Source organism: Ovis aries, chromosome 1 (genome assembly GCF_016772045.2).
Source record: "Ovis aries strain OAR_USU_Benz2616 breed Rambouillet chromosome 1, ARS-UI_Ramb_v3.0, whole genome shotgun sequence".
NCBI lineage: Eukaryota > Metazoa > Chordata > Mammalia > Artiodactyla > Bovidae > Ovis > Ovis aries.
Genome location: NC_056054.1, coordinates 162,800,737 through 162,818,577, shown reverse-complemented (window position 1 = coordinate 162,818,577; position 17,841 = coordinate 162,800,737). Strand labels below are relative to the sequence as shown.

At 36.5% G+C, this 17,841-nt stretch overlaps 1 protein-coding gene across 2 annotated transcripts in view; it reads right to left on the bottom strand.

The window, feature by feature from the left end:
* Nucleotides 1-17,841, bottom strand: part of EPHA6 (EPH receptor A6) — a 985,602-nt gene that overhangs the window by 149,641 nt on the left and 818,120 nt on the right. For both annotated transcript variants that reach the window (XM_042230510.2, XM_060404157.1), the window contains one exon: nucleotides 2,833-2,894. In XM_042230510.2, coding sequence (XP_042086444.1) covers nucleotides 2,833-2,894 — 62 coding nt within the window. The remainder of the gene's footprint in view (nucleotides 1-2,832; nucleotides 2,895-17,841) is intronic.

The window sequence follows — 17,841 nt, the reverse complement described above, 5'->3', positions numbered from 1 at the left end:
TGCCATGGGGAGCTGAGTATCTGCTATTGACATAAAGTTTATGAAGCACTTTGAACTTCTGAGATGAAACAGATATGATTACACAGAAAGAATCTTAAAAAAGAGTAAAAAGGGAGTACTGACCCTATCGGAGAAGGCAATGGCACCCCACTCCAGTACTCTTGCCTGGAAAATCCCATGGACAGAGGAGCCTGGAAGGCTGCAGTCCATGGGGTCGCTACTAGTCAGACACGAATGAGCAACTTCACTTTTACTTTTCACTTTCATGCATTGGAGAAGAAAATGGCAACCCACTCCAGTGTTCTTGCCTGGAGAATCCCAGGGGCGGGGGAGCCTGGTGGGCTGCCGTCTATGGGGTCGCACAGAGTCGGACACGACTGAAGCGACTTAGCAGCAGCAGCAGCAGCAGCAACTGACCCTATGTTTTTTTTATCCTATTCATATGATTTTTATTTTAATACTAATTCTTGTGAGGAGGGGACACAAGACCCCATGGGGAGATGGTAGTGAACTTATAAGAAGAAGTAATAAGTAATTTAAGATAAAAGAATTTAATGTGTATGAAATCATGGCTTTTGGATTCAGAGACTTGAATTTCGATCCTTGCTCTAAGGTAAGGTAAAGTCGCTCAGTCGTGTCCTACTCTTTGCGACCCCATGGGCTGTAGCCTACCAGGCTCCTCTGTCCATGGGATTTTCCAGGCAATAGTACTGGAGTGGATTGCCATTTCCTTCTCCAGGGGATCTTCCTGACCCAGGGATTGAACCCCGGTCTCCCACATTGTAGACAGACGCTTAACCGTCTGAGCCACCAGGGTAGTACCCATTAGAAGATGTCAGGCATTATTCTATATGCTTTACAATAATCAACTCAATCCTTACAACAACTGCATGAAGTAGATACAAGTAATATTCCCATTTTATAGATAAGTAAACAGAGGCACAGAAAAGTTAGTCACTTGCTCAAGTCACAAGGTCACATAACCAGTAAGTGGCAGAGCCAAGATGAACGGAGACAGTATATGTTAAGGTTCTTATAGTATGAATAAAAATAGCCACATTATTTGAACATTTATTCTTTCCCAGATTGTATTGTGTCTAACCAATTGCACATAGAGCTGAAAAATATTAGTTTTTAAAATTTAAATCATGAAACTTACCACTTATAAACATGTTGTATGTTTATGAATAAATATTTTACAATATATATTTTCTTTACAACATGTTTTAATTCATTCATGATTCAGCAGGACAAAACTTACATCTGAAACTAACATTTCTCTCCTAATTTGCTTGTGGCAGTCATTTGATCCAATTTTCAGCAGCAATTTAGATGAGTATCTGTTACATTACTTGCCATTATATTCAGCTCTAGGATATAGTAGATAAAAAATCTCAAGCATCATTAGATAACAAGTCATTTTGATATGTATCTGATAAAAATGCATTTCTGGATAAACATAATGGAAGGGCATAAGTATATATGCATTTCAAATACCATAGGAGGTCCTGATAAATTATACTAAAGTAATTTCGCACATTTACAGGAGAAATGGATACAAGCTATAAAATATATTCTGAGAATGGCTACAGAAAAGAACAAATTGTTTAGGTCCCTAAATGCCTATGAGTTTCATTTTGCCTTAAAGAGCATACTTGCTTGAGAGTATGCATTTTGTGAAGAGTATTGCTCTATAATAATTAGACGATTTTGCTGAATTCAGCTTCTGGCATTGAATCTGGACATCAAGTATAGTCAGTGTAAATATATCATCACTGTTAATATTGAGATCAGTTGGAAGAAGAAGGAATGGAATAAAGAAAAATAAATGAAAATGGGATCAAGAGAGAGAGGTAAGATACACACAGAATTTCTCCAAATAACACTGTGCAAAAACTGGAAGTGAAGAAAGAATGCTTGAGATCATTTATTCACATTAAAAAAATGGAGAAATACATATAATACAATTCAAATAGCAAAAGTCAGTCTTTTTTACATGAGAAAATTGGCTATGTCTCTGTAGATAAATATATATTAAGGGATACAGTAACATGCACATATGTGACCTCTGCTGGGGTGAAAAATATTTAGTCTAGTGATTATTTTTTTATATTTGTATTTTTCCCCTGTCAATAAATATTTTTATAGCATATGATGGCTCTTTAAATACCAAAAATATCATAAATACATTTTGAAATATAACTTCATGGTGTCTTCTTAGCTGTGCTATTCTGTACTACCGCATAAAACAAATGAGTTTTGTATATGCCATACTGTTAAGGATAAGTCACTTTAAAAAAAGTGCTTAAAATTTTTTTTGTTCTAAAATAAATACCAGCCAGAGGTTAATTCTTTCTCATTTTGTTTTCTAAAGAGCCAAATGAACTTAAGATGAACAAAGATGATAAAATCCATCTTCTCATATGAACTCGAGTCATTATTGGTAAGTATACATCAATTTAAAAGGTTCAGCACTATATACAAGGCATAAAATATTTTGCTAAATAGTTATATATAATAAAGCAAAATGAAAGACTATGTGAAGCAACTGAGTTTAATTTAATCTCTTTCTTTATAACATCATTTGAAATATGTATATTTGATATGGCAAGTCAATTTATAGGAGAAATCAGATTATCATGTGTATATACTTCCCCATCTCAGTAGCTCTAACGTATCACAGTATCAGAGAAATGCACCCTAGAGAAATTGCTGCCATTTTTTATGGAAGAATCCATGAATAACATTATGGAAAAATTAATTTATGATAAATGTTTTAAATCTAGAACTCAAAATAGCTCATTTAAATGCCATCAGAAAAGAATACCTCACCCGCAAAAAGGAGTCTAGGGATCCATTCTCCATATATTCCACCACAATCATTACTGGTCTGCCTGCCAAAAGAGCAAGAGAATATATAAGGATTAGAGCAATTACAGAAATATGTGCTACAGTTAGAGATTTCCAGCTGTGGCAGCTAAATTATTTGTATTTTATTAGTAGGAACTTCATTTTCCAACATGCTTCTATAAATATTAAACATACACAGTTCTCCATTTTTATAGCATTATTTCCTTTGAGTTCATAAAAAGAACATGAATTACAATATGAATTACTAAGAAATTAAGCATTTCCTTTTCTAAGGCCCTGCAATCACTTGTTTAGATTATGTTGTCCTGAGCTTTTCCTTAAAAGACAATCAGCAAGCTGAAGTCAGAGTTTAAGCAGTTACTGGAACTGCTCTGGCAGCTGTGGTACAACTTCTCATCCAGTGATGCAGTAATTATGGCAGAATTACATTAGACTTAGCCTTTCCAAAATACTCCTAAAAGCAAAGCAGAAAGAAGAAGTTCATAAATTCTCTTTAAGAAAGTATAAGTCATCAGTCATAGTCTACTTTTAAGGTCTTTTAAGTAGAAAAACGCCAGTAGATTGATGAATGCTACAAAGTTGGTGGGATTTGTAATAGTTCTTGATCATGTCTTTATTGGACATAGATTAGATCAACAGAACTATGATGGCAGTACATGAAAAGTAAATAACTCTGATTTCATAGTCTAGTGAAGAAGCTAAAATCAGAAGCTGAACATCATTTATTTCTTTTTTATCATATCTATTTGCAATTGTTACAGTTCCTAATATACCTCTATTAGATAGAACATTCAACATAAATAGCTGTTTTCTTTTTCAAAGAAGAGAATCTATTTGTTCTGCCCAATTGCCCTAGTTTAAAAGATAAACTCATTTTAGGGAGGGAAAATTATATTTATCTGAAATAAACATGTATGTCATATTTGCTTTTTACTTCTATATTTCTCATTTCTCACTGGGATTTTTAGCAAGTCAGTCTGCACTATGCACAGAGTTTTTCCTCAGGAGCACAAAGAAGATCTGGAAAGAAATTATGTGTACCAGTGATGGAAATATTAGATCTCATATTGTAATTCATGTCCCTTTTATGAACTCAAAGCCTTAAGGGTTATAAAGGGTGACTGGAACAAATTAGTACAATGTCTGCAAATGCTAGATTTTACATTTGAATCTGTATTTTAGAGAAAAATGTGCTAAAGGTTAAATGTAGTAATAAAGATCCCCATTTATCATGCATAGAATTAGAATCCAAAGAAGTTTCCCATTTTGGCAAATTTCTATAATGTTCCTTAAAGTCATTAATTTCACCCAAATACATATTAAAAAAAATCAGAAAATATTGAGGTCAAATGAATTGTCAGCACTACTGAAGGGATCTAGAAGATTCAGGCTTTAAATCTGAGAATCTGTCATGAAATCCTTTATTTGGCCATTGATTCCAGGGAGCTTGAAGATAGGAGCTGGATGCAAACACTTGGTTGGCAAGGTGGGGCAAATAAGAGGTTCTTTTCATACTTAAATATAAAAATTATGAACTCAATATTCCAGTTTGAATGATAATAGATTATGGATGTTAAGAGAAAATCTGGGTTATTGCAATGACTGCCCAAGTTCTTCTTTTCATAGTCGCACTTTTCTATCTTGACCACTGCTGTCAGAGAAACATATTTATTTTCTAAAAATATATTTTAAAACAAATAAAAATATATTTTAAAAAACTGACATTCCCTATTACCCAGAGAAATTGAGGCATAGAAAATTAAATTATTTGTCCAAAATTCAACAGCTGGGAAGTGGCAGTATCAAGCAGTCTGTCTGAGAGCTTAAGCTCTTACTTCTGTGCCAAAGGTACCTCTCAGGTGTGTTTTATAGATCAGAACTGTAGGGCCCATCCTGTCAGCCAATCCTCTCCAGGGGTGGACTGTATTGCTCCTAACCAGTCTTTTCATTTACTGGCTCATCGGCTGTCGTTCTCACCTATATTTGTTCAGTCCTGTTTCCTTCTCCCTTTCTTTTTGGTATTCTCCTGCCAGGATTATCTCCCAACTGGTTTCCTTCCCTAATCATACCTCACATCTCCCTAGCATTTATAAACTGGACCCTACCTTGAAAGTCTCCCATGGTGACATTTCCTAATAGTTGCATTCCCATCACATCTATTGTCTGCATTAGGAAAAGTGTTCCTGGTTTTGTAGTAGGTTGTTTTTCCTCCACCTTCCCATAGATGCTTTGTATCTCTATTTACTGGATTTCTCAAGGTCACCTCCCATAGAGCTAAGCAGAGTAGGTGCTTCATAGAAACAAAGTGATTTTTCTCATCATTTTCACAATTCCTAAGAGACTAACACTGAAGTATTTCAGCAAGATTCTAGTCTATGTGAATACAAAGTGCTTTGGAATTAGTTCTGTCTATAACTTCTTGGGAGATACCTTTATACAATCTCAAAATTCATCAGTGACAAGTTTCATCTTCTCATTAAAGATAATAAAGTACCAAATGAAGACTCTTCCAGTTTCTTATAAATTAAAAGTTTCACACCTGAGTGCTGCGTCTTTTGTATTTTGTTCAGTAGCATCAATTGAAAGCATGTGTTATTAAACTAAGGCTTTTTTTTTTTTTTTAGAATACTGATGGTATCTAACCTGTAATTTGCTTCCTAGTGGTTTTCTATAGGAAGTTAGTTACACTGTGAAGATTACAAGTTTACAGTCCATGATTACCTTTTATAATCAAGAAAATTGATAAGTATAATGGAAATCATCAAAGTTAGGATGGTATTCTTCAAAGATGAGGTTAGGTGAGAGAAGTCTATTGGTTACAGTGCTTTTCCTGTGTTATTGTTCAGTTCAGTTGCTTCGTCATGTCTGACTCTTTGCGACCCCATGGTCTGCAGCACGCCAGGCCTCCCAGTCCATCACCAACTCCAGGAGTTAACTCAAACTCATGTCCATTGAGTCGGTGATGCCATCCAACCATCTCATCCTCTGTGATCCCCTTCTCCTCCTACCTTCAATTCCTAGCATCAGGGTCCTTTCAAATGAGTCAGTTCTTCACAACAGGTGGACAAAGTATTGGAGTTTCAGCTCCAGCATCAGTCCTTCCAATGAATATTCAGGACTGATTTCCTGAATCAGTGTTATTGTTAAATATGTAGAAATTATATGTTGTATTTTTGCTCTTAGAAAATACATTTGGATGTGATTCTTTTTTATATTAAATATTTTCAAAATATTTCAGCTTATTTCCATTTTTATAGTTTTAAAAAATTATTTGTTTACTTTAATTGGAAGCTAATTACTTTACAAAATTGTGGTGGTTTTTTGCTATATACTGACATGAATCAGCCATGGGTGTACATGTGCCCCCATCCTGAACCCCCTCCCTGCCTCCTTCCCCATTCCATCCCCTTGGGTCCTCCCAGTATCAGTTACCCTAAGTGCCTCACGTTGCAGGATTAACTTAGTATTCACATTGCACTGAAATGAAGGGACAAGCTCCATGGTTCTTGAAAGTTAGTCATCTCAAAATTCCCAGATCCTTTTTTTAGAAGCCTTATCAGTTAAAGAGCTCTTCATAAACACTTCTATAAGTCACACAAAAAGTGAAATTTCTTTGGTTTTCCTTCATGAATAGCCCAGATATTGTTACAGATATTTTGAACTGCATTAGAATCAAGATTCTATAAGAAATTATTTATATTCTGAACACAATGAATCACAAAATCCAATGTCATCTTTTTCTGTTATAGAGAACAATAATTTTCTTTAACCAGGACTTTTATAGATGATTAACTAATGAATCTTTTTCAAATTTGCAGCTTAATATATATGATGATTTTTATACAGGAGGTATTGAGAAACCATACAATGATAAGATTGTTGTTAAAGGAAACAAAAGAGAGGTATTCTTTAAATGTTTCAGGGAAATGTGGGGGCAAATATTTTGGGAGTGAAAGTGTCCCCCTGTTTTAGGACTCAGAGAAGACTCTGAAAGGAGATTATAGATTCAACATTTTCATATAAATAATGAGTTTTTGCTGGATGTAATGTTTTGTATCAGCTTGGCAATTTCTCATGTACAATTTCTCAGTATTATTAAGAATCTAACAAATCTCAACAACCCTAAAACTATTACAGATTTAAATCAATGGTAGTTTATTTAGCATTATATAGCATCCACATTTTGTCTAATAGATAACAAAAGTTGTGATAATAATTTGGATTGACAACTAGACTGCTTGTATTTTTTCCTCCCAAGTTGTAATTCAGGACTTTTTGAGCCTCTTATTTATTTCTATCTCCCTGTTTCTGCTGTACTAATAATGAATTATAATTATAATCTCAAATGGATTTGATAACAAATGAAATGGTTTTCTTATCCCTCTAAGGCTGGATGGCATCACCAACTCGATGGACGTGAGTCTGAGTGAACTCCGGGAGTTGGTGATGACAGGGAGGCCTGGCGTGCTGTGATTCACGGGGTCACAAAGAGGCAGACATGACTAAGCGACTGAACTGAACTGAACTGAACTGAAGGCTTTCAAAGGATGCGGATGACATAAATTTGAACATTATATATTACATAATTATTTTCATTCACAAGAACTAAAATTGGAAGACTGTTTTCTTAACACTGTTGCCTGATGAGTATCAGATCATGTCCCAAATGAATCCTGTTCTCAGTGAATTCAAATACAAAGTTAAAAAATTTCTCTTGAACTTTCTTTTCCTCTTCTATTCCTGTTTTGGTTAAGATATCACCATGCATCTAATAACCCAGGTTTGAAACTCTATTGTAATACTGGATTCTCTACTTTATCAAACCCTTCTTAGTCTATACGTTATTAAGTGGTGCTGATTCTATACAAAATCTATTATCACTGTTCACATGCTGCATTTGTTTTCTCTTGCTTGACCTATTACAATAATCATTTATTGGTTGTACCTTTACAGGTACATAATATTTATTTTAAACATTCAGCAATATAGCATATATACATATTTAAGTGCCTACTATGCACCAAGTACTCTTCTGGTTTCTGGAGAAACATCTCCAATCAATACAAGATTCAGCTCTCAAAGAGTGTATAGTGGAAAGGCAGATAGAAATAAGTAAAGCATTGCTATAAAGGGCTAAAGATTGTTTTACATATTGCATTGTTTCTTCAGGATTAAAGTCCAAACTGCTTGGCAACTACATTCCTTCTCAGTCTCTCCTCTACCTTTGTTTCCTTTGTTATCTTTTACCACCTTAGTTCTGTTACCTCCTGTTTTTCAAATTCTCTAGGGGACTCATAATTCTCTAAGAATGACTTTACTTGTACCTTCCTCTTCTCCTTGGAAGACTGCCATCTTACTCTCTTCATTTGGTAAAGTCATATACTTATTTATTAAAAAAAAAAAACAAAACAGAAACGTAAATACCATCTCCACTGTCGATTCTCCTGTGAATCACTTTTTGTTTTAGGAAGATTTATTGTTTACTTTTTCTTCTGTTTACATTTAATCAAGAAATTATATAACACTTATTAGGGATGACTTTGATACTAACTACATAGGTGTCTGCCTCCTTCTTGAAAATGCCACTGAGGTCAGGACTGGTGCTTAATTTGTGTCTGTAAGTTCACTATCTACATTTAGCACAGACTGCAGTCTCTACAAGGTACTCAATTTTTCTTTTTTTGACTGGAATGTCAAAAGGAACACACAAATAAAGATGTTTTCTAAGAATAATTCTAGACCTAGAGCAGCTACTGAAATAACAGAATGGCAAATCAATGGACTTTAATTCTAAATTACTTGTATCAAGGGGACAACAGACGATGAGATGGCAGGATGGCACACCAACTCGATGGACATGAGTTTGAGCAAGCTCCAGAAGTTGGTGATGGACAGGGAAGGCTGGCGTGCTGCAGTCTACAGGGCAGCAAAGAATTGGACAGGACTGAGCGACTGAACTGAACTGACTTTGCATTATGAAAATATGGTTTTGAACAGAAAAAAAAGCATAATTCCAATTTCAGCTATGCTACCTTCATGATCTTGGGCAAGATATTTTAGTTCTTTAGCTTTTGCATCTATACAAGGAGGATAATATTACATATCATATATACTTTTTCAAAGGAGTAGATTAAAAAAAATACAATTGACACAGAGTCTGGCAATAGCTGCCCCTCAAAAATGGCGGTGTACCTTTATTTTTTTTTTTCCTTTTGGGTATGGTTACTGATTTCCCCTTATTATCATAACTGTACGTTAGGCAAGAAAAAATAGTTTTATAAAAAGGGACCATTTCCATATTTTACTGTACTTTGGTGTTGATATAAAAATTCTTTGATATCCTACAGCAAAGTAAAAACAATTGATAGTTCAGTTCAGTTCAGTTGCTCAGTCACATCTGACTCTTTGCGACCCCGTGGACTGCAGCACGCCACATTTCCTGTCCATCACCACTCCTGGAACATGCTCAAACTCATGTCCATCAAGTTGGTGATGCATCCAACCATCTTATCCTTTGTCATCCTCTTCTCCTGTCTTCAATTTTTCCCAGCATCAGTGTCTCTTCTAAGGTGTCAGTTCTTCGTATCAGGTGGCCAAAGTATTAGAGCTTCAGCATCAGTCCTTTCAATGAATATTCAGGACTGATTTCCTTTAGGGTGGACTGGTTGGATCTCCTGGCAGTCAAGGGACTCTCAAGACTCTTTTCCAACACTACAGTTCAAAAGCATCAATTCTTTGGTGCTCGACTTTCTTTATAGTCCATCTCTCACATCCATATATCCATACACAACTACCGGAAAACCCATAGCTTGGACTAGACGGCCCTTTGTTGGCAAAGTAACGTCTCTGCTTTTTAACATACTGGCTATGTTTGTCATAGCTTTTCTTCCAAGGAGCAAGCGTCTTTTAATTTCATGGCTGCAGTCACCATCTGCAGTGATTTTGGAGCCCCCAAAATAAAGTCTCTCATTGTTTCCCCATCTATCTGCCATGATCTTAGTTTTTTGAATGTTGAGTTTTGAGCCAACATTTTCACTCTCCTCTTTCACTTTCATCAAGAGGGTCTTTAGTTCTTCTTCGCTTTCTATCATAAGGGTGGGGTTATCTGCATATCTGACGTTATTAATGTTTCTCCCAGCAATCTTGATTCCAGCTTTTGCTTCATAAAACCCAGCGTTTATCATTATGTACTTTGCATATAAGTTAAATAAGCTGGGTGACAATATACAGCCTTGACATACCCCTTTCCCAATTTGGAACCAGTCTGTTCTTCCATGTCCAGTTCCAACGGTTGCTTCTTGACCTGCATACAGTTTCTCAACAGGTAGGTAAGGTGGTCTGGTATTACCATGTCTTTAAGAATTTTCCACAGTTTGTTGTGATCCACACAGTCAAAGGCTTTGGCATAGTCAGTAAAGCAGAAGTAGATATTTTTCTGGAATTCTCTTGCTTTATTGATGATCCAGTGGATGCTGGCAATTTGATCTCTGGCTCTTCTGCCTTTTCTAAAACCAGCTTGAACATCTGGAAGTTCACAGTTCATGTACTGTTGAAGCCTGGCTTGGAGAATTTTAAGCATTACTTTACTAGTGTGTGAGATGACTGCAATTGTGTGGTAGTTTGAGCATTATTTGGCATTGCCTTTCTTTGGGATTGGAATGAAAACTGACTTTTCCCAGTCCTGTGGCCACTGCTGAGTTTTCCAAATTTGCTGGCATATTGAGTGCAGCACTTTCACAGCATCACCTTTAAGGATTTGAAATAGCTTAACTGGAATTCCATCACCTCCACTAGCTTTGTTTGCAGTGATGCTTCCTAAGGCCCACCTGACTTTGCATTCTAGGATGTCTGGCTCTAGGTGAGTGATCAAACCATCATGGTTATCTGGGTCATGAAGATCTCTACTGTATAATTCTTCTGTGTATTCTTGCCCCCTCTTCTTTATATCTTTTGCTTCTGTGTTAGGTCCATACCATTTCCGTCCTTTATTGAGCCCATCTTCGCATGATATGTTCCCTTGGTGTCGCTAATTTTCTTTAAGAGATCTCTAGCCTTTCCCATTCTATTGTTTTCCTCTATTTCTTTGCATTGATCACTGAGGAAGGCTTTCTTATCTCTCCTTGCTATTTGCAACTCTGCATTTAGATGGGTATATCTTGCCTTTTCTCCTTTGCCTTTTGCTTCTCTTCTTTCCTCAGCTATTTGTAAGGCTTCCTCAGACAATCATTTTGCCTTTCTGCATTACTTTTTCTTGGGGATGGTGTTAATCACTGCCTTCTGTACAGTATCATGAACCTCTGTCCATAGTTCTTCAGGCATTCTGTCTATCAGATCTAATTCCTTGAATCTGTATGTCACCCCCACTGTATAACCATAAGGGATTTGATTTAGGTCATACCTCGATGGGCTAGTGGTTTTCCTTACTTTCTTCAATTTAACTCTGAATTTTGCAATAAGGAGTTCATGATCTGAGCCAAAGTCAGCTCCCAGTCTTGTTTTTCTGACTGTATAGAGTTCCTCCATCTTTGGCTGAAATGAATATAATTAATCTGATTTTGGTACTGACCATCTGGTGATGTCCATGTGTAGAGTCTTCTCTTGTGTTGTTGGAAGAGGGTGTTTGATATGACTTGTGTGTTCTCTTGGCAAAACTGTTAGCCTTTGACCTGCTTCATTCTGTACTCCAAGGCCAAATTTGCCTGTTACTCCAGGTATCACTTGACTTCCTACTTTTGCATTCCAGTCCCCTATAATGAAAAGGATACCTTTTTTGGGTGTTAGTTCTAGAAGATCTTGTATGTCTTCATAGAATTGTTCAACTTCAGCTCCTTCAGCATTACTGGTTGGGGCAAGGATTACTGTGATACTGAATGGTTTGCCTTGGAAATGAACAGAGATCATTCTGTAGTTTTTTGAGATTGCAGCCAACTACTGCATTTCAGACTCTTTTGTTGACTGTGAAGGGTACTCCATTTCTTCTAAGGGATTCTTGCCCACAGTAGTAGATATAATGGCCATCTGAGTTAAATTTAGCCATTCTAGTTCGTTTTAGTTCACTGATTTCTAAAATGTTGATGTTCACCCTTGCCATCTCCTGTTTGACCACTTCCAATTTACCTTGATTCATGGACAGGAGAGCCTTGTGGGCTGCCATCTATGGGGTCACACAGAGTTGGACGCAACTGAAGTGACTTAGCAGCAGCAGCAGCATGGACCTAACATTCCAGGTTCCCATGCAATATTGTTCTTTAGTATTGGACATTACTTCCATAACCAGTCACATCCACAACTGGGTGTAATTTTTGCCTTGGCTCCATCTCTTCATTCTTTCTGGATTTACTTCTCCACTGTTCTCCAGTAGCATACTGGGCACCTACCAGCCTGGAGAGTTCATCTTTCAGTGTCCTGTCGTTTGCTTTTTCATACTGTTCATGGAGTTCTCAAGGCAAGAACACTGAAGTGGTCCCTTCTCCAGTGGACCCCGTTTTGGTGAAACTCTCCACCAAGAGCTGTCTGTTTTGGCTCGCCCTACACAGCGCGGCTCATAGTTTCATTGAGTTAGACAATGCTGTGGTCCACGTAATCTGTTTGATTAATTTTCTGTGATTATGGTTTTCATTCTGTCTGCCTTCTGATGGATAAGGATAAGAGACTTATGAAGTTTCCTGATGGGAGAGACTGAGTGAGGGGGAAACTGGGTTCTGTTCTGATGGGCGTAGCCCTGCTCAGTAAATCTTTAACCCAATTTGATAGTTACATGTTTTATATGATACAGTTAATTCCTGGTTTTATCATGGTAGTCCTTGTGTCCCAGGCAAACTGTGATGGTTTATTACCTTACACCTTATGTACTAGTGTAGTGCAGGCAGAAGATATGAGATTAGAGTCAGAGCTCATGCTGCTGAAGACTTTCACTTTGGGCAAGTGCCCTATCATAACTCACTTATCTCACTGCTTCAGAGTCCTCATTTGTACACTATATACATTCCTCATTTGTATATTTATACATAATATTAACACCTCCATGTTCAGTCACATGAGATTGATTAAATCATAATGGAGGAGTTTAGTTCAGTTGCTCAGTCATGTCCAACTCTTTGTGACCCAATGGACTGCAGCATGCCAGGCCTCCCTGTCCATCACCAGCTCCTGGAGTTTACTCAAACTCGTGTCCATTGAGTCGGTGATGCCATTCCACCATCTCATCCTCTGTCATCCCCTTCTCCTCCTGCCTTCAATCTTTCCCAGCATCAGGGTCTTTTCCAGTGAGTCAGTTCTTCACATCAAGTGGCCAAGATATAGGAGTTTCAGTTTCAGCATCAGTCCTTCCAATGAATATTCAGGACTTATTTCCTTTAGGATGGACTGGTTGGATCTTCTTGCAGTCCAAGGGACTTTCAAGATCTTCTCCAACACCACAGTTCAAAAGCATCAATACTTTGGTGCTCAACTTTATTTATAGTGCAACTCTCACATCCATACATGACCACTGGAAAAACCATAGCTTTGACTAGATGGACCTTTGTTGACAAAGTAATGTGTCTGCTTTTTAATATGCTGTCTAGGTTGGTTATAACTTTTCTTCCAGGGAGCAAGTGTCTTTTAATTTCATGGCTGTAGTCACCATTGGCAGAGATTTTGGAGCCCAGAAAAATAGTCAGCCACTGTTTCCACTGTTTCCCCAACTATTTCCCACGAAGTGATGGGACCAGATGCCATGATCTTAGTTTTCTGAATATTGAGTTTTAAGGCAACTTTTTCCTTCTCCTCTTTCACTTTCATGAAGAGGTTCTTTAGTTCTTTTTTTGCTTTCTGCCATAAGGGTGGTATAATGTACATATTTAAATATCATTCTATAATATAGAGTATCTGCATTAAGTAGATTCTTACTCCTATCTAAAAAGCCATCTGTGTCTTCTGTACTCTATTTGCAGATTTCTGCCCCTACCAATATATCTTAGGTTACTCTGGAATTGATTTTAATCTCAGAACTGTTTGAAACTTCTAAATATGTATAATAATTATCATTAATTTCATTCAATGCTTTCTCTTAATTGCTTTACTTTGTTTTTAAAATTCAGAAGTGATCCAAATACCTTTGGATTAATACTGAAGAATAAATTATTTTATTCTGTGATAAAACAGTTGAGCAGAAATTAGGGGGGTTTTCTGCATTTATGAAAATAGTATCACTTCTGGATTGAGAGTAAGTCAAAGATATAAGGCTAAAGAAATGAAATATAATTTCCTTGACAGTTCCAGAAAGCAGTGGTATACCATCTGCATCAATTAACTTCAGTAATATTCAGTACTTTCTTTCTTTCCACTGGAAATTATATATGGGCAAAAAGATGTCTCTTTAACTAGAAGTGTCTTGTTGACAATGAAAGTTAGTTACTACCAAAGAAGTCTGATTTAGATTGTGGTTTCCAAAGTAAGACACTAACCATATTATAAGATTTTAGTAACATTTAAATTAAGAATGGCTTTCTTGATTTTTTAGTACATCAGCACATATAAAAGTAATGTTATAATAATCAAATTAAAAGAATATACATTGAAATTAGTTGCTTTATGACTTTTATATTTCCCTCTACTGTGAAAGAAATAATTGATTATATAATAATCAATAGTTTAATTAATATTGGGGTTTCCTTTGTGGCTCAGTTGGTAAAGAATCCATCTGCAGTGTAGGAGACATAAGAGACCCAAGTTTAATCCTTGGATCAGGAAGGTCCCCTGGTGAAGGAAATGGCAACCCACTCCAGTATTCTTGTCTGGAGAATCCCATGGACAGAGGAGCCTGGTGGGTTACAGTCCATGGGGGGCAAGAGTCAGACATGACATTAGGCAGCAATGAACAAAACACACCAGAGAATCCTTATAAACTTGTAATACTGTGAAGTGTTCAAAACATGAAAATGAAACTTATGCTAAGTTCAAAACAAAACTAAACTGCTTGTCAAATAAATAATTTCATATCACTTTTGTTCTTGGTTTCTTTCTGTAAAAACTTTTCCTGTGTATAATTTAAAAATAGATACTACATCTAAATCAGAACATATGTAATAACAACTGACTTAACAAATAAGTTTTTCAACGTGCTGGATGTTGCTCTGAGAGTTGTACATGTGTTAACTCATTTAATCCTCATGCCAGGGCCTGCAGTGAGTGTAATCACTAGTTCAATCTAACAGATATGATTACGGATTCACTGAGAATTGAAGGAACCTGTCCAAGGATACACACTGAGAAACTGGCGGAGCCAGGGCTTGCAGCCAGACAATCTGGCTTCAGAGTCTGAATGCCTGGCCATCTTGCCATACCCCCAAATGATATTTGGGTCTCTATTAGTAATTTAGAAAACATGAAACATTGCCCCAAATCTCTCTGTGCCTCATCTCAGAAACACATCCTGGAAATCCATTATGGACTATTCACTGTATTGCTGCCAAAGATGTTTTGTCCTTGAGAAGTTCTAGGATTTTAAAGCCCCATAAAGCCTTATGATAGTCTATACAAAGGAAGTGCGGGCTAAGGAAACTCGTTGGGATAGCCTGTAGATTTTGCTTCTCCCATCTCCTAAACATCAGTTTATGATAATGATCTTAAGTTTAATTTACAAAGGAATGCTTTAAGAAAGAGTCCTGAAGCTCTGAGAAAAAGATGTCATATTTTCCAGTAGTGTTTCAAAAGTCGTGCTCTACTCTGGCTTCAAAAGTGTGTTATGATTATATAAATGATCAAATATTCAGTCTTTTGGTCTTTTATATGACTCACTAATCAAAAGAAAATCAACAGAAAATTTAAAAATCGAACAAACTTCTGCACAGGATATATTTAATCTTAACTATATTGGTTATTTATGGTGAGATTTTAAGTATAATGGAGAAAACATTGTTAAATGAATCAATGCTTGCTTGCTCAGTAGTGTCCGATTCTTTGCAACCTTATGGACTGTAGTCAGGCTCCTCTGTCCATGGGATTCTCCTGGCAAGAATACTGGAGTGGATTGCCATGCCCACCTCTAGGGGAACTTCCTGACCCAAGGATCGAACTTTCATCTCCTGAGGCTTCTGTATTGCAGATGGATTCTTCACCACTGGGTCACCAGGAAAATCCAAATGACTCATATATATGATGTAAATTAAACTACCAGCTACTTTTATTTTTTCACCCTCAGGAAAGTTACTACTTACTTTTTAATCTTTTCTGCAACTCTTACAAATAATTTAATTTTTTTAATGTTCAATTTTATTAAACACATTTTTGTAAGACCTCTGTGTATAGAACTATAAAGAGCTAACACTGTGCCACAGGGCAACTTCCACTGTGCTTTGTCCTATAATGCAAGAGAACAAAAGCTGAGATGAAATGTGTTTTACAACAGGGCTGGTCTTTCCCTACCTTTCTATGTTCCAAAGTGGCCCAGCAGCCTAGGAGAGCAAGCATGGTGCTCTGTGGCAAGGCAAGAAGCGTTTACGCAGCTCGGTTTCTTTTATTTCCCATTAAGGTGAAAACACCAACACAATAATCCTAACCAAAACACAAAGATTAAACACTGACTCACATGGAGATTAAGCTGTAGCAGACTGTGCAAAATTTTTCAGAATGTTTCTTTCTGAAAAGAAAATGGTTCTTGGATGAATCTTTTGAGAGTGTTGATAGTGTCTTTGAATTGGACCAAAATAGATGGTACAGTTTGTAATAATAAAACATGAATGTCTCTAGGGTGTTGATATATGTTCTCAACTGAGAATTTAAACTGTCATATATATAAAGTCTGGATTTTTAAGACTGCAACTTATTCAAATGGTATTTAGAGGGAAAAAAAGCACTTAGGCTAATTAGAAAGAAGAGCTAAAGTTAAAGGCTAAAACTATTTAAGGAATCTGAGAATAGAAAAGTAAAAACAACTAGTAAAATAAATCTGGAGATTACTTAAAGGCTCCTTTAAGATTTTTCACGTCTTTCTGGAGGAAAAAACAATTGAAACTATCTGTGAAAATGTTCCAAAGAAAGTGGAAGTAAAAGTGGCTCAGTCGTGTCTAAAATACCATCCCAAGGACTATATAGTCCATAGAATTCTCCAGGCAGAATACTGGAGTGGGTAGCCTTTCCCTTCTCCAGGGGATCTTCCCAAACCTGAGATCAAATCCAGGTCTCCCACATTGCAGGTGGATTCTTTACCAGCTGAGCCACAAGGGAAGCCTGTAAATGTTCGAGTTTGATATCAAATGCACCCTGGGCTTTGTTTCTTTTCTTTTAAATGCCCTGTCAATCTTACATGAAGATGCTGTTGCTCATGATGTCAATGAAACAGAACTTATATATAGAATATTAAGTTTTTAATAATCTGAAATTCTTCATTGATGACTTCAAGGGGAGCCAAAGACTTCCTAAAATTATAAACAAACATTTATTTATATGAGTATATATCCATTTTCTTGGAAAAGAGAGTCTGTTATTTTTGGACAGAAAACAAAGTATACTCCATAAAGAATCTGAGTCTGTGAACTGTACCACAACATCAGGATCATCTAACAATAGGAGTCCTTAAACCCACAGACTGTGCAACAGATTAAAGTTTTAATAGACTGAATGATACTTGAAGGTTTGAATTACACCTTCATTTTATATATATTCCCCATCCTGACTTTTCTTTGTCCAAATGATATCTTCAAGTTGTCATCATAAATTTTAAATCATTTTCTAACCTTTTGTGTATTTCTCCTCAGGAAAGCCAAAGAACCAAAATATGACATACATACTCTTTGGAACTCACTGACCTTAAGCAACAGAGGAAGCAGACCAAACACAAATCTTAATGTTATCTGGCTAACCTTTCTTGCACTGGTTTTGGAATAGTTAGAATAGAAAAAGGAGTCCAAAATGGCAGTGGCTGAAAGATAGACAAAGAAAGGGGCAAAGCCCATGAAAAGGGAACAAAGGAAAAATTCATGGACCAGA